Source organism: Acanthaster planci, linkage group LG03, assembly GCF_054643075.1.
Source record: "Acanthaster planci isolate LZ-2023a linkage group LG03, COTS_SCS, whole genome shotgun sequence".
Taxonomy (NCBI): domain Eukaryota; kingdom Metazoa; phylum Echinodermata; class Asteroidea; order Valvatida; family Acanthasteridae; genus Acanthaster; species Acanthaster planci.
In genome coordinates, this window is record NC_141779.1 from 8,564,213 (window position 1) to 8,589,538 (window position 25,326).

Below are 25,326 nucleotides of genomic sequence, written 5' to 3' on the forward strand. Positions count from 1 at the left end.
TCTTGTACGCTGCTGGGATTTTCCCAGAAAATGCAGTTACACGTATCAGAAAGATGCCCTTTCTGCAAAGCCCAAGTGCAAATGTAAGCCTACATCTCTAGCACTGATAAACACTTATTCTCTATAAGCAATGAATAATGCTCGTGGTGTTAAGCTGACACCATGTAGTATCTCTATGTGGGACGAGTGCTAAGTCAGTGGATGACTCGTTATAAGTCAGCTTCGCAGTTTTTCTTTCTTGTTTTCTTGAAGTCGATGCATCGGCTTAATATAAACATTTCCAAGTAATCCTTTGTTTTTTACCCGGGGATAAATTACCGTTAAACCTTTACAAAAATCAAAATACATAAAGCAAAGGCAAAGAAGCAATTTTTTTTCTTAGGAAACACGCATTCTCTTACAGCAAAGAAATAAAAACGCGTGGTAAAAACCACAAGAATAACTTTCACAAAGGAATGGGATACGTAGCTTTTGTTGAAAACAAGAGGCAAGAAAATTTGTCCCATTTCAAACACCTCGCACTCTGTCCAAAGGGCTCTTACGTAATGAAATGGCTTTTAATGACTTTGGGTAAATGGTTTTAATCAGCTTTCGTTTCGTTATTTTTGAAAAAAAAACACATTGAGGCAAACTCGTTATTTGAAAAAAAAATACTCATTGAATTATTGCGCATTCAATTATTACATATTGATTGGCTTCTGGACTAATGTTCATCAAATGAGCTAGACTACATTTTAAAACATTCCTCATGGTTAATGATCTGTGCATGTTTCATAAGAGCAACTACAAATATAATCGTAAGCGGTGTACTAATTACACGCACCAAAACACGAGCTGTGTTCTCGACTAGGGAAAAACAATGAGTCATAAGAAGTGACACCATGCCGTGCACTAGCGCACGCGATCTACCTCTGGTGAATCTTCCCCAAGAGGTACTAATGGAATGTTCCACGGTATTCATCAAATATGGCCAGCGACGTCGATGTGTCATCCTATTATAATTAGAGAGGGAGATAAGTACATCAATATGATATCATTCTTAATTGGATTGCCGGCAACTGCATGCCTGTCTTTATGTTTATCTGAAATGCTAATGCCGTCACGGTGACTCAAAAAAAGAGAGAAAAACACAACACAGCAGAGAGCGAGGATTTACATTTTGAAAGGTCTTGAATTTTTAATACAGTTTTGGTTCTCTGTAGGTCTTAGCATGAAAAGTGCTAGCGGTAAGGACTCACAGTGACATTGAGTATCATGTTTGGAGTTTCTTAACGTCGGATCTATTACATGTAGCATTTCTCTGGAAAAAATTTTCAGTTATGTTTGTAGGTTACTTTCTATCCGGGTTTAGTTCACTTTCCACATCAAATTTGGCATCATTTCGGCATCAAATAAGGGTAAACTCTTTCGCGGTTGTCCTTTGATATATGCTTCATGCAATAAATCCTGTACAAAATGTCTGTAATCGCAAGTATGTACTTTTAATCAAGACTTGCAGTAAGGGAAGAGTATGATCCACGAAGAATAATCTTTCTATAAAAATGTTGTTCCACTTTGTACATTTTTGTCCCTGCAAAAGAATTATCTCAGATCATCGCACCTAGCTATTCTTGTCAACCGTTCACAGCAGAAGTTCCTTTTCTGTTTTTTGAATAACCGGTCTCGCCAGTCAAGGCTAAAATCCCCATACGGTTGCCCTTGGCCGGTGCAACACAAGTACACTCGCCAGTGGTCATTCACTTCTCTCAATGCCATTTTTTTTACCTTGCTGGTCTTTGTCCAAAACTCTGGTGAATTTATGCAGACAAAAAGACCCTAGTTCGATTGTGTAGGTATTGTGTGGATCATAAACTCGACATGCAGATTCATTTCAGCTTTCTGAAAGGGCGATTTACAATTAGTTGCGACCAAGTCACGTTTACCTAGCGCGGTTATAGAACTGGGACTTATACATTCCAGGTCACTTTGTGAAGAGCACAACGCTAGTTTTTTTTCCCAGGCCATGAGTACTATTTTAACAAAAAAAATTTCTGAAGGCCTCTCTGGTGTCTGACTCTGACCTTACTGTTGCAGTAAACGGGTATTTTATCGCATTTTTACCATAAAAATGCAGCTGCCTCCATTACTATTTTTCCACGAAAAATTCAGCAGTACCCTATAAAGACAGAAAAACCTCGAAGCTTTCATTGTCTCGCTGCGTCAAGGAAAAGTGCTTTCATCAAGGTTTAAGTTTTGCAGAGTTGTAATCGTGGGCGTAAATCGGGGGGGGGTATAGGCCTTTAATCTCCCCCATCCTTTTTGAGGGTGGGGGATGGGTTATTGAATCACTCCCCCCCCCCACACACACACTTTTTGTGGTGAGCAAATATTCAAGCGGATTGTGAAATTTTTCAGACTGCCCAAAGACCAAGATGTATTCTATATCACTAAAAAGGGAAAACAACCCAAAACATTAATATGCCACTCTGATGTAAGATTCTGCAATGCCATTTAATTAGAGCAATACATATTGCAGATGTACTTCTATATCATGAACATCGCCCCCTATATAATGTCATATGTATCTCCACTTTTCAAATTTCCATGGCCGGGCAAGTCATCCTCCCATAAAAAAAAATCTACACCCCACCCCCCAATTCTCCGGCACAAATGTACGCCACTGGTTGTAATGACTCGATTCAGGCTCGAATGTATCCAACTCGAGTCACACTTTCTGGCGACTCGATGCAACTAAATGACTCGAGTCGAGTCCTCATCAGAAGACTGGACTCAAGCGAAAGCTAACAAGGCTCTAGATCCGATAAAGCCACTCTAGGCTTTGCGAATTCAGCGAATTGGAATCATGGCACTCAGTAAATTAGTTGCAAAAATGTTGCAAGGACATCTCGAAACGTTCGTGGGATTCGTTAGACGTTCTCCTATTTTGCAAAGATGTGCGCGGGAATTTTGAATATGTTCAATATAACATCCAGCGTCTATCGCTATTCCGACTTTCTCGTCGGGTCGTCTCACAAAGCCTTTGCAAGTGTCACGTGACATAACAGGCACCAAACAATCTAAAACATGTCGAAAGCTTTTGCCAACTGAAAAAAATCGTGCCCTGAACCCTGGGCTGGTCATGGAAGGCTCTGGGTTGGTCAGGGAAGACTCAGTCCCGGAACCAGCGCTGGCCGATCTCGAGGGTCCTTCCGGTAGTCCTGCACACCCATTCTCTCCAGAGGCTGGATGCAGACTGATGTTGACCTTGGTTCTTAGTTTGCTGGGGATTTCATACCAGCTGGTCGGTGGCCGCGAAATGTGATTCCCATCCCGTGATGGTCGCAAGATACTTGCGCGACGCATTCCCTTGACAGTGTCATGGTTCGCCGAGGGCGCTAGGCCATCTCAAAACTGTTGCACGAACGTCTGGAGAAAGTCGGACGAAGGTCTTGCCGACTTTCACCAAATTATTAACACAAAACTGACCACAAGTCAACCAAAGTCGCCTTGAATTTCGTTTGACCGTACGCGTCGTAAAGCAGTCGCATAAAATTCCTAACATGCACAAGGCGCAGCTCTTCCCTGGTGAAAGTGCCTCGAACCCAGTTCGCCGAGCTGCCCAAGTCGCCAATTGCTTTATTAGTGTGAGTCCTCTCTCAGCTTAACGAAAACTCTTTGACTTGCGGCGAATGCCGGATTATCGGATTCGCGTCATATCGCAAATACTGTTATCCAACGTGCATACCCTAAATACATGCATACATCATGTCATGGACTCCCATCATGTGGTTTAGAACCGTGGCACGTATAACCCGGAACTTGGTGCGTGTCCGTAGAGGAGCTTTATACATTGTACATGTAGCTCCATGTGCATATCTCATCTCATGGTTTCATCACTGTAGCTCTTCGTGGAAGGCTGGCTAAATTTATGTCCTGATTTCATAAGAATTATGCCTTGATTTCAAGATACTAATAGACAAAAGCTCACATTTACATAATGAGACACATATCTGTACGATGCAATTAGGTTTTGGTGTTGTCATCGATCGCTTCCTTTTATTTTTGGTACAGACAAAACGTTTTATTCAAGTTGCTATAACTGAGACTGCAGAGGGCGCTAGTACTTCGACACTATCAAAATGTTGCGTTGTTGTGGTTGCTGTCCAAATCCGCTGACGTGCTGCCCGTCATCTTTCTTTTGCACTGCCACAGGTCAGTTCAACAGTTTTTTATTATCATATTGTAATTCAAATGTCGTAGATCAAGGATTGTTACATGTTTGGATTGTCTTGTTGAAGATGTTTAAGGATTGAAAAGATTAAAATTGGTGTACATTACAGATTGTTGTGTCACATTGTACATGTAAAGCCAGTGCATTAAATTGTCCACTTTGGTCACATTTCTCCTCTCCTGTTTATAAGGCACGGCATATGGATACTGCATGTAAAGTAGATTATAGAATGGTGAGAAGTGAAACTGGGCTTTTGATGCAGCAGGTTCAGTGATAAAGTTCATTTTTCTTCTGCTTTGACCACTGATAATCACCCACCATAGGCTTGCAGAGAGAACATGTATGATGTGGGATTTCCTGTCTGTTGCTCTTTGATAGAAGTAGGCCTATAGTACATTGCAGATGAAGTTTTCACTGTGGAGTGAAAAACCACAGCAAACCGTGGGGAGTTTGTTTGAGATGTGTTTGTAGCATGCCAAAAGTTGGTTTAAGAAAGAACTTCCAATGTTTCACTGACTATATTCCCAGGAATAGACTATGAGTGACTAGTATAGTAACATAAATTCACAATGCATGTTATTGAAAGTTTCTGGTACTTGCAGAAATAACTTGTACAATTCAATAAATGTGTGTAATAAAATGAATTTGAATAACTGACTTATGTCAGTTATTCAAATTCAAATTTTACACTGTTTTCACATTTAATGAATTTATTCATGATATAGGTTCTACCTAACCCCCTTTTATTTATTAGGCAACATGAGAAGAAAGTTACTTTGTTCAAGTAAAGCACAGATTTCTTGTGTGTACTCTAATACCCGATATTAAGTGGTGCAACTTAATCATTGGAGATGACTATGTGAATAACATGTATCTTCGTGTTAGGCCAAGGGTCAGGGTGATAGGAAATTATCTTTCCATTGTGCTGTGTGAGTATCCGGCATGAGCTGAAGTGCACCCCCAATCGGCAAAAGAAAGACATGCGGTTATAAGTGGATTCTTTGCATGCTTTCTTAAAGGATGCAGTCCACTAATTCAAGCAATAATTTCCGCCAGGCTCATTAGCATTAAAAGTGCCCCCACAGTATCTTTCGAAAAAGGGGATTGTTTGGCCCCCAAAATGGTGAGATTGTGTAAAGCTTTGCCAGGATCGAGTCCCTGGTTCTTTGGGCTTCCATCTGAGGGCGGAAGAGATAAAAAATACGGTTGAAAAATGTTCCAAAAGGACCGAGAAAGTAGAGGGTTGCCATTTAAAAAATGGCTGCGTGCTGACTTAGGAACGTCGACTTTTGGGGGGTTGGTCTTGTTTTGGGTGAATAATTAAAAATGTAATTGGTTAACCCCCCGAAAATTGAAAAGAAACTGAAAGATTAATGACCGAATAATAATTAAATTTTTGGGTGAGACACCTCAGGGATGTTGGCTTGCATGTTATTGAGCTCTAAAGAATGGTGATTTTACACTGTTTTCAATGGGGCTTGAATTAGTGGACTGTACCCAGCATGCACGCGAAGACCATACATGCTGGAATAAATTAGTTACGTGTACTCAGCGTGCTCCGCGTCAAACGCACATCTCATGGCACGCCTATGCGATGAGTACCAAAAAAAAAAAAGGCCCTCTTTTGTTCCCACTCGGAACGGATTGGTGAATGTTCAGGACACTTCATTTCCTGAATATTCATCTGTTAAAAATAAAAAAAGGCTACAGTGTTCTGGTTGCCACTCAAATCCCCTCACTGCATGTCATCTTTCTTTCACACTGCCACAGTGAACTGGTACCCGGGGGCCTGATTAGTTCCTTACCCACTCACCTATAAAGTATTCTCAGTTGAAAAGAAATTTGAAAAAAAAAATCCGTCAAGAGGGCAAGTTGCCCCTCTGCTCCCCCACCCCCGCTGGATACACTACTGCACTTTATCCTTTTCATTTGCATGAAGAGTGAGATATGATGTCACCTAATTCAGTAGCCCAGATGTGAACTTTAAAAGTCAAAAGTAACTTTCTCCTTTGTGTTTATTGTGTCCCTTGTGTTCAATTATTTGTGACTTGAAGGGACTTGAGCTAAGTGCTTTACTCAGATCGACTCAAATCGCGACTTGTTGCAACCCTGAAGTTCCGTAGAAAAATTTACACACGAAAGAAGTCACCATGAACACAAACCTCAGATGTAAATATTTAGTTTAACCAGGTTAGTGTTTTATGCAACGCGTCTGTACTTGTGTTACGCCAAACAAATGTCACATGAGGGCGCACTCATAGGCCTATCGCAAAAGCACATCGTATGTAGCCCCGCCCATACGATAGCCCATAAAACGAGCCTATCTGCACATTCCCCTCTAGACCCCCCCCCCAAATAGTGCTTCTGGAAGGAGAAAGACCAGATTTCTTGACGATTACATACCATTTGCGGGAAGTCCATAAAATACACTCAATCAAAACAGGATTTTGCAATGCAAGTACAGAAATCTCTAATATTTATTTCTGTTATAAAAAAGCAACAAACTCGCCAGCAAGTTTGATTGCGCTGTTCTCTGAGTACGGTCAAATAAGCAGTATAAATATCTCATTTTCCACCTTCATGGTCTCTAAAAAACCCACTTCAGAGCCAACTACAACATTGGTTTTTAGACTTAATGCGCATAAGCAACGTCGTTTTACAGAGAGAATATTATGCCCAGCAGAAAGGTAGGACTAATCATTATTTCAAAGTGGTGAAAAAACCTTATACATGTACCTAAACACGGAAATCTGTATTTTGCTCTTTGTGCTTTAAGTAGACAATCTGTAACAGAAGCACAGAAACAATAAAATCGAATACAGTAAGCTGTCTGGAGTTTACGTTTTCATTCCACAAGAGCAATCTAACTGACCATTCAAACCATTATTTACTGTACAAACAATAGCTCAACAAACCAACTTGGGAAAGAGCACAAATACATATACAGGAACCGAAACGCTACGGATACGTGTAAAACTGTTGAACAACAAAGTCTATACAGGACCTCGGTTGGCGAAATCAACAGCAGTATATACAGACATGTACGGTACTTTATAAAAAATAAAGCTTCAAACTCGCCACGGCGCCACTATGCCTTGTTGGGCAATTACTGTGTTTTTTTCACTACGCGATGAAGTACATTGTGTAATCACCTCAAAGCACCCTCAACATTCAGAAGGCAGCAATATCCATGCCATTACTGTTGTCCCCCGGCGAGGTCGCCCGCCGATAAGGGAGAAGTCGTCAGGCAATCCGCTATCACAGCCCAATATCCATAATCTAGAAAACTTTAACTGGGAAGTGTTACATCTGACACACAGCACATGCAGTTGCGACTTTCAGTAATGATTCAGTAACCGTTAGAGAGTGTTTAATTCTCTGTCAATGATCGATGCCGATCTGGGCACTCGATTTTTAAAATATAAAGCAATAAGCTTAGGGATTTAAGAAATGTAAGAAAAAAATGCCAAACATAAAAAAGAACTTCTAACCTAACTGTATGGCTAATTAAACATGAAACGATAATGGGGTTTTGCTGAACAAGCTTGTATGCCAGGCCCTGTTCTTCAAATCTTGCAAACGACGTTGATGATAATAGTATTAAGAGTTTTGAAATTTCAAATCATAGATATGTTCTTCAGGAAGCAAAAATTGTCTCACGTTTGCACATTGGTTTTATGGAAGCCACGCTATGTTTCTGTGTATATTTACCCAGCCGTTAATGTTGACGGCGATTACAACGAATTTGACAATGGATTTATTTCTCGTGTTAGTAAATGCTACCTGCCCAAATCGTCGGAGATCGTCGCATCTTGCCGTACCTATTTCATGAATCCCAAGTTGTCGAACGCAGCCCTGGTATTGGCCACGTGACCCGCCTTGATATTTGCCCCGCCCCCCTCGCTGTTATTCGGCAGGGTCGGGTCCCAGTTGGGGTCTCTCTCCCGTCGGCTGATGACGTGGTCGTACAGGTGGCTGTTAAGATCGTGCTGCCGGCCGGTGACGTCGTCATGCAGATCACTGGGAGGGAAGACCGGGACGGTGACAGAGGGTGGCCTAGGCGGGCCAGTAGGTTGCTTCGACTGGTCAGTAGCAATGGGTGGCTTCACCGGCTTAGTATGAAGCTTCAGCGGGACAGTGGGTGGCTTCAGAGGGACAGTGTGTGGCTTCATTGGACCACTGCTCGGGGATACAGGAACGGTCGCGACGCTGCTGCCAACGTACTGGTTCTCCCTGGGAGTCGCCTGGCGCCCGCCTTCCAGCCTTTGCCCCGAGCTCTCCTGATCAATCCAGGGGGTCTCGGGGGTGCCCTTGCCTCCCCTCTGTCGTCTTTTGCGGTGCGCGCACACCGCCAAGATCACCATGAGGAGCATGAGGACAGCGCCACCCACCACACAGCCGACGACCAGCCCCAGTGGGAGAGATACTCCTGGCACCGGTCGTCTTTCGCGTGCTGATGAGGTGGCGACGTTTGAGGGCTCGCCTCGATTGCCAACATCATCCACCGTCACTACGGCGAAGGAGTAACTGAACTTCCCTGCAGAGGTGCAATAAAAACAGTTACATTTTTATGTACTCTTTTTCTTTCTTTGAAGTTTGGGTTGGGTTTCTTTCTACGGGTACCTAGGAAGCTCTGTGTTCCCTGGACTTGACTCAAGTCGGGATCTTCCGTAACATTGTCTGTGTTTATGCTTTGGATATGGAGGCCACGTGTCTTTACTTGCTTCACGCCCTCTTGTGTCCACTCATTTCTGTAAGTTCAGAACCCCTGACTTGACGAATCTACCAGCCGTTTGTACACAGTGAATCAGCTCATCCGCTAAAAGACGTAGCAGCCAATCAAATTGCTGGACTTCTTTTACATCGTTCAAACCTCAATTAAAATGAAAGAGTCTATAAGTCTGGCTCCTTTGGCTGAAATCCCAAGTCAGACTTCTTTAATTGATTGAAATTCCGTTTACATTATGCAAGGTCATGTCGTTCAAATGCAATTATGACGAACTACATATCACCGACGGGGAGTAGGGCTGATTGGCTTATCCGTCAAGTCGGACTTACAGACTGGTGACACACGTTGTACAATCTCTGACGTTGACGCCGGATATCGCGGACAAGCTATCAGATGATGAGGGTGCCTTATAAGAAGTTATGCGAGCGGCCGAGCGCGACGACCGTGTACTGTACGTTATGTTAAGTGATGGCTGACTGGGGAAGAGAAATGTAAGTTCGACTTGATTCAAGTATATGTTTTCCCCAAAGAGTGACAGACCCCAAGGTATTTCCTGCGGGCGTCATACAAAAAAGTCTGACCCCGTAATGCTCTTGTATCAATTGAAGCCACCGGCGGCCACCTTACCGTACCTAATACAAAAGTGATCATTGACTTGCACGCCACTGTAACTAAGGTTGCCAAGAAGGATTTCGTTTATATCAAAGGCTAACAAGCCTTTGTATTATAATTGTACTCGGCACGGTAAGATGGCCGCCGATGGCTTCCTTGACCCGTGCAGGCTGATTAAGAGCATCGCGAGTCCAGATTTTTATGTGACGTCTGACGTTATAGATTTTCATCCCCTTACCGACATCAGTCACTTGGATGACAAACACCTCGGTTTCACCGGCATCTTTTGTCGTCATGACGTTGCCCTGGGCGTAGCTCTCCAAGGGCACCTCTGACACGCTGTCAAAATTGTCGAGTATGTCGGAGACGCTTCGTGACATCACAATGATGTAGTGCGAGGCTGTGGAAACAGATACCACCAAGTTATCTCTTGTATAAAGAGGGGTGCCAAAGGTCAGAACATGATCAAACTCTTGCTCAACTTCGGTCAAAGTATCAACTGCCGAAACATCGATCAAATTTTGCCCATAAGACCCCCCCCGCCCCAAATGTCTCCGGTTTCTGGTCAAATCGTGCGTCGCCGTAGACCTGCGCGTCGGCAAAATAAATTTTTTATATGGTATAATACAGTGTCCAAAAGCTGCCAAACTTACTTGACAGACTGGAATTCTGCTACTGTGTAATTTTTAAGATGTTGTAGATGGGGCAAGGTTGAGTAAAAGAGTACAGTAAAGGAGTTCCATTAGGCCCCCATACAGTTAGTTGGGAACTTTTTTTCATATGACGCCATTGCTCTATTATACATTTACATCTGGGAACTAGACAACGAGTTGGTCTTATGTCCTAAATACATCTACACGCAGAAAACGCTTTTAAACGGTGAATATTGAGGGGGCCCAGTCTATTTCAGTAGTAAGGCCATGTGCTTCAAAGCACATGTGCGTGTACATCATTTCTAGGAAATAAAGTGAGGGCAAAAAAGAAAAACAAAATCGCTTTGTTGCCCCATATTTGGAGCCAGCCCTGACCAAGAACCGGAGACTTTTTGGGCCTAATGATACTAATCGTTGGGTGGTATTTTTACTGACCTTTTGTAAGTTGTAAAATTTGAATCTATTATCGACAAGTGGAATAACAACCTCATAAAATGCTTAATTTTAGGTTTACCATCGAATCATAATCAATCTTCAACAAGGAATTAGATTTTTCGCTAAATGTCGTTGTTTAGAAATTGAAGTGCATCAATAATTGGACACAGAATGGCAAAAGTAAAAAGACATGTTTGAATAAACGTTAAACCAGATATTAAGTATAAACAGTGTAGCGGCGTAAAACTCTTATAGCGTCCTCTTTCGGGTGATTAGTGAAATGCACCGTTCGCTTCTTCCACTCGATGATCCACTACGTACATGAGCGACATCTTTCCTTTCGATTAAGTAAACCCCCAGGAATGCAACAGTTGGTAAGACAAAGAAATCCTCCCATATTATGTGTCATAAAGGGATATTAGAATAAGCTTAAGGGTCATCTGGAGAATAAGGGTTAATTTGGGAGGAATAATGGAACGTTGTAACGCTAGTAAATTATGAAGGGCCGTTATTACTGGGTTCATGTATTACACTACTGCTCGGATTTACATGTATATGTACTTATATCATAAGTCACGCGGTCATTTGACATTTACACAGTAAGACAGTTTATGGGGGCACATAGTAAGGGTAAATTTATTCATAGGGATGTGTAGTCAACCGTTTCTTTATTTCAGCATAATGGATTTTGACTAAGGTTTATGTACATGTATTGCTACATAAGGTGTACTTTTATGTTCTCTATCCATTGTAGCGAACCGCTGACTTGGGACTTGGAATGGGCTGCCATCATTAAAGGTAGCGAATAAACAGTTCAAGTTCAAGTTCTGGAGAGAGCTGTTTCCACGGGCCAAGTTTTTCATCAGTGTGTTCACACTTGCGTTTCTTGTGTAATTTAAGAGGTTACAAACAGTTTGATCTGTTGTTTTCTTTTAACATCCGTGCAAATAATGTGCAGCATTGAAATACTCAGAAAAACATGTATTTCATACCTTTGCCAGTAGACAGATCGTCTCCTGGAGCGGTGAAGGTCAATTTAATCTGTTTCGAGTGAGGATCAACATTTGTGGCCATTAAATCAGTGATACGAGCCGGGGGGTAGACATCCGAGCTTGCTGTAAGGAAACAGAAGTGATCCATATTAATGTTCCCTGCTGTGCTCATCAAGTTAACCAATTTCGCGCAGGCATTTCACTCATTACGGCATCCGCAGGACTTCAGAACATTATCAACTACATGTATAGATAAACGATGGCCCCTTTCGCTGCCGGTTGTAAGGCAGACAACTGTATAGCCAACTGGAGCTGCAGTACAGGTTGATTCCACTCAGCTGGGCTGAGAATTCGCAGTCACTTGATTGCAGAGCCTCGCTGGTGAACAGATGATTCAAACAACATCCATCTTCGAAATCCTTACTCAAAACGACAGAAATATAGGTGAAATGCAAGAGTTTGCGTTGAATACACACAAACCTGCACAGCCTTTTGGGCGGGCAAGGCCGTCTCCCTTTGTTACTGTTGTAACGCTCTTTTTTATATTAGTGTTACATAAATTAAGGACGTCGAAATTTCGAGAGTCCTCACCGTTGCAAATGTGTGCTCCCTCGCATTTGAAGCTCCCACCGAGGGTGACCCGCCGGAAATCGCCGGTGCTTCTCAGTTCACTTTCCCTCTCGTATCCATCCCTAGCAAGCTCCGGGTCGATAGCGGCACCTACGCCAATGATGCTACCGGACGCCACAGAGGTCACTTCGCCATTGTTGATGACCTCAATCTGGAATCAGTGAGCACAGGGGCTGGTTTAAGCTTTAATTCCATAAACCTCAGTTCTGAAACGGTGTCGGACTTTGCTGGTCTAATGTGACCGGGAAATTGTCTAAAGCTGTAGTCCATCCTTTGCCCCCCTAAACGATAGATGGGAATGAAGCTGCGTCCAAACAACGGCTGGAATACGGGCGTTTCACAAAAGTGCGCCACCAAGAGTTTGCAACGCGTTGGGCAATAACAATGCGCGAAATCTGTCGACCCAGTGCGCATTTGAAAAGGGTCGACAGATTTCACGCGTTGTGATTGCTCAACGCGTTGCAAACTCTTGGTGGCGCACTATTGTGAATCGCCCGTATTGATAACAGCCTATATGGAAGCCAGCTTCACGGATGTCTTTAATAGATACAAGTATGATTTTAAGCCGGAGCCACTAATTCGAACGCAGCCATATGACATTTTTGAGGAATCGACTGGTATGTTAAACAAGGTTCTTACGTTGACACCGTATCTTCCCGCACCACAGAACTCGGTAAAATACGAAGAGTAGACACCGTCGTTCTTATGGATGTCAGCACCAATTCCATTGTCCTTCGGGCGAAGGGTCACCGATTCGTTTCCGTTTCCGCAGGGTAGGTCAACGACAGCTTTGACGTCGGCTTCGACCACCGGTGTGTACCCTGAAATGAAAAAAAGGAAACAAAAATCAAAGTACATGTAATCAACTTTGGCACATACGGGCTTGAAGCACGGGAGATTTTACTTTCTGGATCTGTGGCTAAACGTTTTTTTATCGGACACTAACGAAAATATCCAAAGCCTCAAATTTACTACATATTTCCCCTTTGTACTAAAACGCTGCATGACAAGGGTCAGTGATAAAACTGTAGATGAAACGAAGTTGGTGTGAATTCTGTTCAAAGGTCTGAATGGTAGAGTTTGTACAAGTTACAAGTTTTTCCCCTGAAATGTAATAGAAGTGCACTTGATACTGCTAAAACGTAAGAAATGTAAGTTGTTTTGCATATTAAACAAAACTACCACTAGATAGTAACTGTTCTCTTTACATTGGTAAAGAATTAGCAAGTTTATCGGCCTGGTGTTGGACCTGGGTTGAAACCGTACGAAAACTGGAAATCCTATCCAGGCTAATTCCAATACGATTCAGCAAGCTGGAAAGGGCCTTTATTGCATTTATGGGTTGACTAGCAACCTATTATAAAACGGAGCTCTTTAGCAATGCATGCAGTCTGCGTCGTAATGGGCTTGATCAAGGCTTTACCTTGCCCGACGGACACGTAGAGAGATTGTGTCTGTGGCGGCACGACGCTAGCGAGTCGCCACTGTGACCGGATCATGATGGGCTCCTGGTTCTCCCGGGCCTGACTCTGGACTAGCACAGTCACATTCTCCAATTCCTGTTGATTGTTTTCGATTTCGAATGTCCACTGCCCGACCTGTGGATTCACAACAGAGACAATCGCATCGTTATCTTAATGATTTAAGTAGCCACGATCTTTACCCAGAGGTTCGGGCAGCCAAGTTGTGCTCCACAGACGATCTCTGGCAAAATTATTTCCGAATGCGTTAAATGAAAAAAAATTACTTCAATGTGCAATTTATGCAGTGACCATTAATTTGGCAAACCCCATAAAAGTAATGGAAACGGGCCATTATGCTGCTCACGTTTTAGCCAATGTCAGTTGAAATATCAGGGCTACGCTTTCGAGTACTTCTGTCCTAAACACTTGGTAGGGTATACAATTAAGCAACATTTTGGAGGTGACGACAGCTGATTCTAGCTAAATTCCAGCAAAGTTTTACTAGGAGGTAGAGCTGATAAAAACGATGCTTTGATTTTATTGGACATAATTCTATGACGTAATTTCACTGGTTTGACAATGAAGTGCTCAGCTTGTCGCCTTTTATTTTGACATTTTCCAGTGACAGTTCTAGAAGGGACGACAAGACCAGTAACTGCAGTTCAAAGCTCTCCTTTGCAATATACCTGAGCATCACCAGTGATAGCAACTCGAATCCGCGGGATGGTTGGATTGGCGTCGTACTCGGGGGACCCCTCAGAGATCCTCCTTCCCGTCGGATCGGTGACACGCACGCTTATGCTATTCGCAGTGGTGTGCCCGAATACAAAAAGGGTGTCACTGCCGATTGTGGCGTCTATGTAGACGGCGTCGGTGAAAAGTTGTCCAACTGGAATTTTAATGAACTCCGAATACACGGTGGTCGGCGTGGAAGTTATGTCTGTGTGGGCGGAAAAAAAGAGCTGAGAATCCACTGTTTGTTTGTTAACAGTCTTTTTAGCGCTTGTTTCCATGTTCCGTGTTTGGGCAGTAAATTTTACTTTTTGTGCTCTTCTTTTTCCGGCAAATTATGTGTATCATTCTAAATATTGTTTCTGTCCGTGAAAAAGGTAACCGCACGTAATTATGCCTGTAGAAATATTCACTAATTTCCAGATTTAAATCACAATAAATCGAGTCTTAGCACTTTGCTACTCAATGTATTTTGGTCGATACATCCGATTGTGGTCCCCAGTTATTAATTCCATTTTTACCCTTTTCTGTGGTAGGAATCGTGCTGAACGCATCACTAAGTGAGTTGGACTCCTCTTTCAGCGAGTAAGCCGTGCCGCCGGTGAGGGCAGGCAGAAGCTCAAGGTCCGATGAGGCGTCGGGTCCGATTGCGATGGTGCATATTGTCACGCTGGAACCATTCACCTGCACGGGGGAATTTTAAAAGAGACAGAAGAAAGAAAAACAGAATGTCTAGGTATTATTATTTTCATCACGTCATTTTTAAAATTAATGAACCTGCTGTTCACTGCTTTAATGATCAAACTCTCCTCCTATGTGGCCAAACATGTTGAGACACATTTCCTACCATTTACGCGAGTATGATCGGTAAAATTACCCCCGTTAATGTAGCAGGCCTACCAACGATGGCATCTTCATTAGTATCGCTATCATTGATTTCATCACTTTTGACCACAGTCGCCGTTTCACAACAAATCACAAGCATTGTTGGCACCCGTTTCACAACAAATCACAAGCATTGTTGGCACCCGTTTCACAACAAATCACAAGCATTGTTGGCACCCGTTTCACAACAAATCACAGGCATTGTTGGCACCATTTATCACAACAAATCGCCATACTCTCCCATCATAATCATCTCCATCATCGCTATAGATCATGCATCTATCAATGTCCTATATTCCTCAAACCATTCGTTATGCGATACAATGACCACCACCATCGTCACCCTCGTGACCCGTGGTCACAATAACCACAATACAATTGATGTCAACATAATAACCACTGTCACCATTACGACCTGTAACAAGCACATTATAATCACCACCTCCACTACCACCTCAATCACTTCTATCATCTTTGACATTTATCATGAACGCTTACCAAATGGAGAACATCTCTAATATACGGTTCTTCGTTCTCTTCACCGTCAGTGATAATTATCATCTTTCCCCCTGCAGCAGCTTCAGCATTCATTGAGCCATCCTGCAATACCTCTAAGCCGCCTACAACCCCTACAAATCCAAGCACAAGTCACCTTTTTACATATAGAAAAATTAAACGGTAAAGCATTTTCTTTTTTTTCACTTATTCACTATGCCAGAAATTAATACCAAGCACAAAAAGCAGTGTTAACGAAGAAAAATTATAATAAAACCAGTGTTGAACAAAGATACTTATTTTCATAAAACAATAATACTATGGAAGGTTTCACAGATCGTGAGGCTTGATTTCGTTGTATAAACAATCAGTGGAAGCATTGATAAATGCAATATAATAAAAAATTATGTTTAGATATTGCATGATGGTAATGGAACCCATACATGGCATGAATAAAATCACCTGTGGACGATAAAATCCATCTCAGAGTAAAGCCGTGTCTTCGGCAGAAACAAAAAAGTGCTTAGAACACGGAAACTAGAAAATATTGCCAGATGAATCCGACTTGGACAAATCAAAATGTCCTACAGTGGCGAAAAGGGTTAAAATTAAGAACGGAGGTTGAACACTATGTACCTGCTCCAATGCTCGTCCAGCCATTGGCGTCAAGGGAGGTTATCTTATTCAGGAGCATCTGTCGGCTCATCGCGTTGATGGATTGAAGACCCGAGATGAGTCTACTCGTTTCTGCGAATTCCACAATCCCAAGCTTCTCTCCGTCATTCAGGATTTCGCTGATGAGCAAATCAGCTGCCTATGTTAAGTGAAAAAGGGACAGAAGCCAAAACAAATTAATAATAAATATGTGTGCAGTCGTGATAGGTACCTTCGGGATTTTGTGGAATCATGTCAGCAATGTTTACGGAAGTGGCGTTGGAGGAAAATCGAATTTTTTTTAGAACAGGTCCCCCAATCAAGCAAGTTTTCTGTATCACGGCAAGCTCCCTGACAGCACCAAGTGTCCAATTCTTCTAGGTTTCACGTCAGTGAGGGGCATATTAATATGCTTCCAAAGTTCAAACAACTTGTGAAGTCAAGGAATGTTAGTCATCTAGTCAGCGTTTATCCAATTATTTGCAAGTAAATTTAATAATTTGAAAAAATTATGATGGATCATCTCGTTTTGCAAACCACCCAACCACCAATCCGTCATCGGTCAAAGGCACTGAATAGGAATTGATAGACCACTCTCATTTTGCCTACAATTTGTATGGGCGGCCAAAGTTTGCAGGAAAATCACTCTTGGTTGGTTTTCAATTTTACCTTAATTTCGTTCAAGATATGCATAAGTCCCATAAATCTTATTAAGGGGGTTGTCATTTCATTGTATTTAATAGGGGTTATTAGTATTTGGTGTTTTGCTCACACTTGTGAATTGTTCCTGTACTTTTGTCCTGACGGTCAGCCATAGCTTCGTTCAGCTTGGCACAAGCATGAAAGGCAACTCCATCGCTTATCGGGCGCACGTAGTTATGTCCATAATAGTTATCATATCTTTTTGACATTGAGGGAGAGTTGGTTGGTCGGTCTTACCATAAAGTTTTCTTTTATCATTGTTTTAATTTTTTTCTCGGTAGAAAATTCCAGATGGGTTTGGCGGCATTGAAACAGTTCTCCCCTCGGTCGGAGAAAACAAAAACAAAGGGTCGGTCAGCATTGAGAGCCATTACAGACACCATTATACAAGCCCCAGGAGCCTGATGAGAGTAGTCCAAACCTAGAGCAAGGTAAGGCCTAAGGAACACTAATGACCAGGAAACACTAAATCCGTCCCTGTTCATCTGAAAGTGACGATACAGTCATAATAATGTGGTGGTCAAGCTTCAGGAAAAAGCTAGCTTTTGTCTTGATGTTTTCACACTGCATTGTAGCTGTCCTGCGACTTTGTGTTGCCCTACGATTTTTATCGAAATTATCTTTGTTGAAACATTTTTGTGATCGTTTATGATCCTGGTACTCTTTCTACCACTATACTTTAAATCTTCATTGTCCTGATGAAACTTTCCAGTTTCTAATTATGGGGAAAGAAATCGATCCAGTTTATTTTGAGAATATACTTGTAAGTCATTCTCCGTTTATTTTCTACTTGTATTTAATTATCCACGAAACCCCCCACCCATATGACGTACCTGTTTGAGCTGGCGCAGTCTCTGTCCTTTCATGCTGCCAGAGGTGTCCACGACCAGGACAAAGCGGCTGGAGGTCTTCTTGACCACCGTGAATTCTGGCACGGGGTTGGGCTCGAAGTCCTCCTCACCCCTGTCGTTTGCGTTGTTCGCAATACCCTTCCCCGGAGCAAAGTCACTATGTTCAAGCATCACCTATTTAGAAAAAAAATTCAAAAGTAGAGTCGAACCACGTTAATAAGAGGTCCTTTGGACGTGGCAAATTACCTTGTTTTAACAGGAACCTTGTATTATCAGGAATGAAAACAATGAAAAAGAAAGGATTGGGACCTAACAATTTCCTGGTCTTAATTAACGAGGTTTGACTGTATACCTTGATTCAACAGAAATTCTCCGCCGCAAACAGAGATTTTTTGTGAGTGTCGTTTGGAATACCCATTTGTCGTTCCAGCTTAGTTCTTATATTTTGTTTGTTTGCATGTTTGTTTATTTTTTGTTGCAAACTGACGCATTATTCGAGCCTACCTCCCACACGCTTTTCCCTTTGCACATGATGTTGTGCACATTAGGCGCCTCTCTGTTATGCACGTTTCCCTCCGGCACACCGTTGGCCGCTTTCTCGCAAAAAGTTGAAATCTGGGTTCAAAGAAAAAAGTAGGCTTACTTTCCGAAAATTGAAATCTACAAAAGAGAACCCGTATTAGAATAAGGGCGATTCACAATAGTGCGCCACCAAGAGTTTGCAACACGTTGACCAATAATAATGCGCGAAATTTGTCGACCCTTTCCAAACGCACATTGGGTCGACAAATTTCGCACATTGTGATAGGCCAATGCGTTGCAAACTCCTGGTGGCGCACTGTTGTGAAATGGCCGTATTAAAAATATTAATCGAAAAAGGTTCTTATCTGTCTGTGGAATGGATTTTTCAGCAACAATAATTGTCAATGCTGCAATTTTGCAAGAATTTGAAAATTAATGCATTTGTTTCTGGCCTCTGTGCTTTTCGATATTTCTTGAATCAAATGATAGCTTTGAAGAATATGGACGCTAGTTTAGAGACGGAATACTTAGTAGGCTTATCCGATGACTCTGCACCGGGATCATCTTTCAAAGTAAGGCTACGGCTGTACGTTACGCCTGTCTGATCTTATCTTCAGGCCAGCGACAAGACGTTTGATTGTCATCCGTATGCCAAAGACAAGGAATGAGAGCCCCATGCTGAAATGTTTTTGAATTTACTAAGATTAAATACGAGAGCGTGTTTAATACCGCGGGTAAGAACTGCTTGTACATGAGCGAGCCGGTGTAATCGGTTGCACGGTAGTCATCCTGGAACCGGCAGTCCCGCTCCGGGAGCCCATTTTCGTCTTCCTGGCAAGGCCCAAAGTTCCTCTTTGGATTCACCCGTTCACCTGATGTAGAAGTGCGTGCAAGAAAATGAATCTGGGTAAAATTCAATTGTATTAAGCGAGCTTTCACTGTTGAGGATGACTTTGTCTATAAACGAGAGAGGTAATGTCTACATTCAATCACGAACATTAAACAGCTGACAATTTTAATGTTGGTCCCCAATTGGGTTACGGTTCCCAATCGGAAAATTTACCAAAACAATATTCAGGTCTCTGTTTGGGTGAGAATTATATTTATCTCAGCAAATAACCTATTATCTTAACCACTGAAAAGCATATGATCGAACAAACAAATGAAAACAGACAAACTACACCACGCGGAATCTACATTAGCCAAGTGTAGAAACACCGATTCCACTCCGGCACTGTGTGTATTTTACACCACTTTTATCCGGCCATCATTTTGAATACTGTTCAACCTACCCTGTATTTTCGAGACGCACCTCACAGCCTCAATGTTCCCCTCGGCGTCGGCGTAGAAATGCTGTCCGTTTTGGAGCGGGTATTCGTCGAATACACCCCATCGGTAGTGCGCCCATTCGTGGGTTAATGTCTTTGTACGATAAAAATGGACTGGAGTAAATTGTGGAAAAAACATAGCTTTTATGCACAATGGGGCATGCTTTATATAGACTGGGAAAGTGACGCCACATGCATCACGCCCCAGTCTGACCTGTACTCACGTGAATATTGCAAAGCGAATAAAACTTTACGCTGACGGTTTTTCTATCACTGTCTCTGAAAATGGAAGACGTTTCTTTTGCTTAACAGTGACAGAAAGATGCAAGACAAGGAAATATAATGCTTGAATCGCGTCATTAAAGAATTACCTTCGTGTAGGGTCCAAAGGCGCGGGCAGTATTTTCTGAAAGCAGGTAGTCGGGAGTCAGGTGAATGAATTCGCCTTGCTCCCCGCACGGGGTCGGTTTGTAGACATATGGACGATTGTTGTTCGTGCTCCCATCCTTTGAGAAGTCGATCATGACGTCACTCTGGTCGTAACGTTGCCATTCTGCACTGGAATAGTCGGAGGACTCTCTCCAGCTCTCCGGAACAAGAATGTGAATATCTTTGAAGTAAGCCCGCTTCCTGAGAGAATCGCATGAAAAAATAAACGGATTGTGAACTTAGATCTGCCGTGCAACACAAAAACCTGCACACTAACAGGCAGAAACCCCTTGGCAGCCTTCATAGAAGACGTTATTGATGCGATGGCACAAATACTCACGTGTACTTTCCTATTAGACTTCAGGCGTGCGGGCATTTAATTAAGTCACAACATTCATATTTTGCGAAATCATTTTCTATTTTCTACGTGTCAGTGAATTATTACGCTGCCGGGGAACCTGTCTGAGATATGCCGAAATGGTCGAATCCCACAACAAAACAAAAACTCGTTGAAAAGTGAATATCTACAACATTTTAAGGTAACTAATTCTCTTTTGGCAGAAATGATATAGACATGAAAAGAGCACACATCTTATGAAAGCTATTAAAGCATCAAAGTGTTTAAGATTAGAAAAAATTAGAAGTATGTTCCCAAGCAAAACTGTTACTGAGTTTGTTGCGGCTAGCGCTGTTCCTCGTTTTAGTCTGTAACACGGAAATCACCGATCGATCGGTATGGTCGTTTTAACGCAGGGCGACCACATCTTAGTGTAGAATTTACTTTAAAGAAACTCATTATGGCGTTTCAGGGGCACCGTACCATTCTTATCCAGCCATTTACCATCGATCAGCACAGACTTTTGACAATGCTGCTACCCATGACTCAACGCTCCCATCGAATTCGTGAAAGAAGTCGTCAAAATGCATGCGTTTCAATAACTTGCATAATTTGAATGAAAGGAACAGACGGCAAAGGACAAAGTGAGCAGCCTTGCTCGCCTTATTGTCCGATTACTATTCAGAAATATGGGTCTACGCTTTTGAATTGACGGAGATAACATTTGGTATTGAACATAGGTGAACTCGCATGTGTGAATAACTTGTCTTGCATTCAACAAAACATTTGTCTAAAAACGAAAAAAACGTAAAAACGAAAAAAAAATATGCAATCATTTCGTTTGTAATTTTCTTTTTCTGGCGTGGCAAAGAATTCCAGAAAGTCGGTCCGGCAGTAACAAATGCCCTATACTAGGCCTATATTGAGTTTCTCGTAAGATCGAGGGATATGACATTTCAGTATCAAAGTATACAATTTAAGTCGACCTGTCCAGAAGAAAGAGAACACTGTGCGAGAACTTGGTTTTTAAACTGACGGCAAAGAGTTACTGTAAAAACTCCTGAAGGCTTTTCTTGTGAAAAAAATGCACCATGGGGATATCGAAAAGAATTTAAGAGGGGGTGCGAACTCCACCCTCTCTTCGTTTGAGGTTAAGTTACTCATTCAAAAACACACTAATGCGCTTGGCCAAAACATTTTTTTCGTCTGTGGTCAACTGGTATACCAAACTCGTCGAACAAATATGTATGCGTAAAAACAAGGAACATTGATACAAGATTCACAAGCACCATCGTTTGACACTTCAAATACGTATTCGTTCTCACGGGAGAGAGAAAGAGAAAAAAGTAAATTTTACTTCTGGGGATTTGAAAAATATTGAATTTCAAAGTCCATAACATGAATGCAGCAGTGATACTGAAGAAAACAAATTCAATAGAAACACGCGAAAGTGCACCAACTTAGCCTTGCACATGCATCTTTAGATCTCTACACCCGTGGTTTTCCGTGCAGTAATACCAAGACTGCCCTCCAAAGTTTATCTCCAAACAGGATCTACACATTCTGATGTTCTGTCAGAATTATCCCCATTTTTATTTTGTCGTCTTTTTCCCCAAGTCAAACCAGGTGTCCTTTTGTACAAATTCGACGACGAACGATTACTCTCACTGTAAACTATTTAGGGGAAATCCGTGATTTTTGATTCTCCGAATTTTGTAACAAAACCTGACTCTGTAGGTTAGCCCGCATCTGACTTTACAGAGAATGGAGAACACATTATGCCCCAGACTACAGGTGATAAACAATTGTTACATCACAAAACCAAATTCTGCGATTTTTTTTCTTCTACTGGATCAATTCAACACACAACAAAACGGCAGGGGTATACATGTATTGACGTCCTCTGTGCCCTTTATATGGTCGAGCGTACTGCTGGGTTATCGACGATTATGACACGCAGAAAAACTTATTGTGACCACTCAGTTCATGTGAAGTAATTCGCTGTCCTGGCCTTTCAATATTGAGGAATAGGCAAAGGTTTTTTTTATTGCCTGCTGCAAATTGAAAAACAGCGTGACTTGCAGCTTCGTAAATTCATTCGTCCGTGAAGTAACCCTACCGTGTACACTATTGTGTGAGTGAGTTTTTTTCAGCTGTTCAAACAAAATTTGCAGACCGTAGGGAAAAAAATCGAGTGCTTTTAGAGTTCGAATGAATTCTGATATTGGCCGAATACAGTATAGAACGTCAAAGCGCAGATTCTTCTGACCCGCTTCGGATTGAGATCCGGTTTCCTGAAGGCACGACGTCCGTTCATTCAGTCAAAGTTCAGAGGTGTATCCAGAACCAAATTTTCAGTGGACTTGTTTTGGGGGCCAAAGAATTACAATTTTTTTTAATGGAACCTTTTATGGCCTTTCTATAAGGGATGAGGCCAAATTGGGGGCTTTTTACACGCTTTTGGAAGGAAGGGAAATGAAATGGACATAATACAAATACAAGAGAGATTTTTCATAGCCTCATAATAGTAGCACTGATATAGTAAAGTGATTTTTTAAAGAAGAAAATTTGCTTGACTGTCATTAAACTTACGATATCACACAACAAAACAACAAAAAGAAAAGTGTAATAGTCAGTGGATTAGTTACAAAAACAGTAGGCCCCCTACACGGTTTTATTTTGATTAGTATATATAAGCACAGGATTGAAAGTTGTACTTTTTTCTTTCGTCTTCTCTGCTTCCCGATCAGTGTCAGCATGCTGTGTGGAATTGATAAGGTGTCCATGTCAAGTGTCATAGACATATCTTGCACAATCATGTTAGTACCCTTCGTATGACCCTCTTTGAGGCACAGCAACTGTTAGGCCCTTAATTGACGTGGAGTCGTAATATTGCTCGATTGTGCTTGTCGTTCACAGCAGATTCCCTTGAAAGCATGACTCGTGTAGTTTAACGCGGAGGCGAAGGGGGGGCTTTAAAGAGCAAAGCTGAATCGACGGCGCAAGTTTATCGAAAGTTACCTCAACCCTAACCCTAACCCTCCTCAATCCTTCACCTGTTGGAGGACTGAGGAGTGTTAGGGTTAATGTTGAGGTTCAGTTTACGGTCAGCATAACCGGTGTGCATGTCTCTCATGCATGCAAATCGGTGTCAGTCGAAATCGGTGCTTTGTAGTTTGCACGCGTACCGTAAGCTACGTTTAATTATAGAGACTTGGAGTCAAAATGAAACATTTAGACCGAATCTTCTGGCAAGATTTCGCAATGAAACTACATGAAAAAATGTGACTTAAACTTGTGTGGTGTATTGATCCATTCGTGTATCATAAGAAGTTAGAACCCAGTCGCTGTGGGGAAAGGGGGCTACACTTCTCCATTTTGTGCGGTTTGGTCGTGTGGTCTTGCGAAATGGCGTGTATTTTCATACAACTTACCTCGTTGCTTGATACAGAAACTTGGAAGTTTCGGTGAAGACATCTTTGATGCGGTCAATGAGCGCTGGACTATCAGGCACTCTGTCGCTGATACCGATCAATAGGTTTCGGTAGCTCCCATCGACGAGCTCCAGCGAGACACGGCTGCCCCTGGCCGCCGAGACCATGCCAGGAAAGCCCGCGGACACCCAGACGGCCAACACGGCCAAGGGAAGCATCAGTCCCCGTAACATGTCTTCTTTATGCCTCCTTTTCGACAGAAGTGTGTACATGTACTGATCTTCAAATCCGAAAGAGTAAATTTGAGTGAAGCGTTAACCAACCGCAATGCCTGCTTGCCACCGAAGACTCACAGCAAACTATGGTCACAATAATTTGTTGTACTAAGTTGACGGTGAGTAACCCTTCAGTAATGCCTGATGATGGTTTGTGGGATCGATCAGGTTCCTTGAAGTCGTCTTCCGCGCCAGTAAATTTCTCTTGATGTTTGGGAGGTTGACTGCGCTGTCGCCCTATATTGTGTTACGCATCTAGCTGTGGACAGCGTGAGAGCCAACACACGAGAAGTGTTCTTATGCTTTGCAATTTCACCGTTAACCAATAATTTATTTCCGAGAAAAAAAAAGTGACACTGCAGAAAAGTTCATAAATTGTGATAAGGACAGAACATCAGAGAGATGATCGATGCGGTGTGTCTCTTCTACGCTAGCAGTCAGTTTGGTGGATCGCTGAGCTCTCACCGTGGACTAAACAAAACCGTCAAGAGCAGCCTGGTACTATTCAACACTGGATGACATCATACTTCCAAAAGTAGACTTCCCGCTCCATGAAAGCCAACTGTTTTGGTGATGTCCTTATACAGAGTTACGTTGGGCGACCGATTGTAACTGACAAAAAAGGCTTTTGTCAGGGGTCAACAATAATGTTTGAGTGAGAGATTATGAAGACCAAGGGATCCCCTCAAAAAGTGTGGGGAGAAGGGATCGTGGACAGTGGACTGAAAACTTTCCAGAACGTGAGGACCCTCCAATGGACTCCTAACTTGCTAGTGCTGCTGTAGAGATGGCACACTTTCATGCCGGAAAGTGGCACTGGTAGGATGGCGGGATGAGCAAATCATATGAATTGGCCTGGCCGTACACATTTGGAAAGTGAGGAGGGGGCCCACTACATAATCTTGTGCACATTTGCGTGCTCAGCCCACGGACGTGTATAATAAAATCTGGACTCGCA

General features: G+C 42.4%; 1 protein-coding gene and 1 long non-coding RNA gene across 3 annotated transcripts in view; one reads left to right on the forward strand and one right to left on the reverse strand.

Annotated features, from left to right (window-relative positions):
• Positions 1-4,053: 4,053 nt before the first annotated feature.
• Positions 4,054-25,326, forward strand: part of LOC110983437 (uncharacterized) — a 48,889-nt gene continuing 27,616 nt past the window's right edge. The window contains exons 1-3 of one of the 2 annotated variants that reach the window (XR_015424643.1): positions 4,054-4,191; positions 14,993-15,192; positions 17,474-17,623. This is a non-coding gene — a long non-coding RNA (uncharacterized LOC110983437). Of the gene's footprint in view, positions 4,192-14,992; positions 15,193-17,473; positions 17,624-25,326 lie in introns of those variants that run through there. The other variant, XR_015424644.1, reaches the window with a different exon arrangement.
• Positions 6,656-25,260, reverse strand: LOC110983435 (calcium-activated chloride channel regulator 1-like). The gene is made up of 16 exons (XM_022242692.2): positions 24,094-25,260; positions 20,265-20,523; positions 19,858-19,987; positions 19,295-19,437; positions 18,548-18,658; positions 18,026-18,217; positions 16,473-16,650; positions 15,840-15,970; positions 14,978-15,140; positions 14,411-14,664; positions 13,685-13,859; positions 12,901-13,082; positions 12,223-12,412; positions 11,632-11,754; positions 9,790-9,951; positions 6,656-8,747 (listed from the first exon to the last, which is right to left on the reverse strand). Exons 1-16 carry the CDS (start codon positions 24,363-24,365, stop codon positions 8,032-8,034), a joined length of 3,381 nt encoding a protein of 1,126 aa, XP_022098384.2. The 5' UTR covers positions 24,366-25,260; the 3' UTR covers positions 6,656-8,031.

What these genes read in the sequence shown, in the direction of transcription:
- LOC110983435 (XM_022242692.2), bottom strand. Translation starts at nt 24,365, where the DNA reads ATGTACACACTTCTGTCGAAAAGGAGGCATAAAGAAGACATGTTACGG. An exon ending in GACTGCGCCAGCTCAAACAG is followed by an intron (nt 16,651 to 18,025) that starts GTACGTCATATG and finishes CACTTAACATAG; the next exon opens with GCAGCTGATTTGCTCATCAG. An exon ending in CTGGACGAGCATTGGAGCAG is followed by an intron (nt 15,971 to 16,472) that starts GTACATAGTGTT and finishes TTGGATTTGTAG; the next exon opens with GGGTTGTAGGCGGCTTAGAG.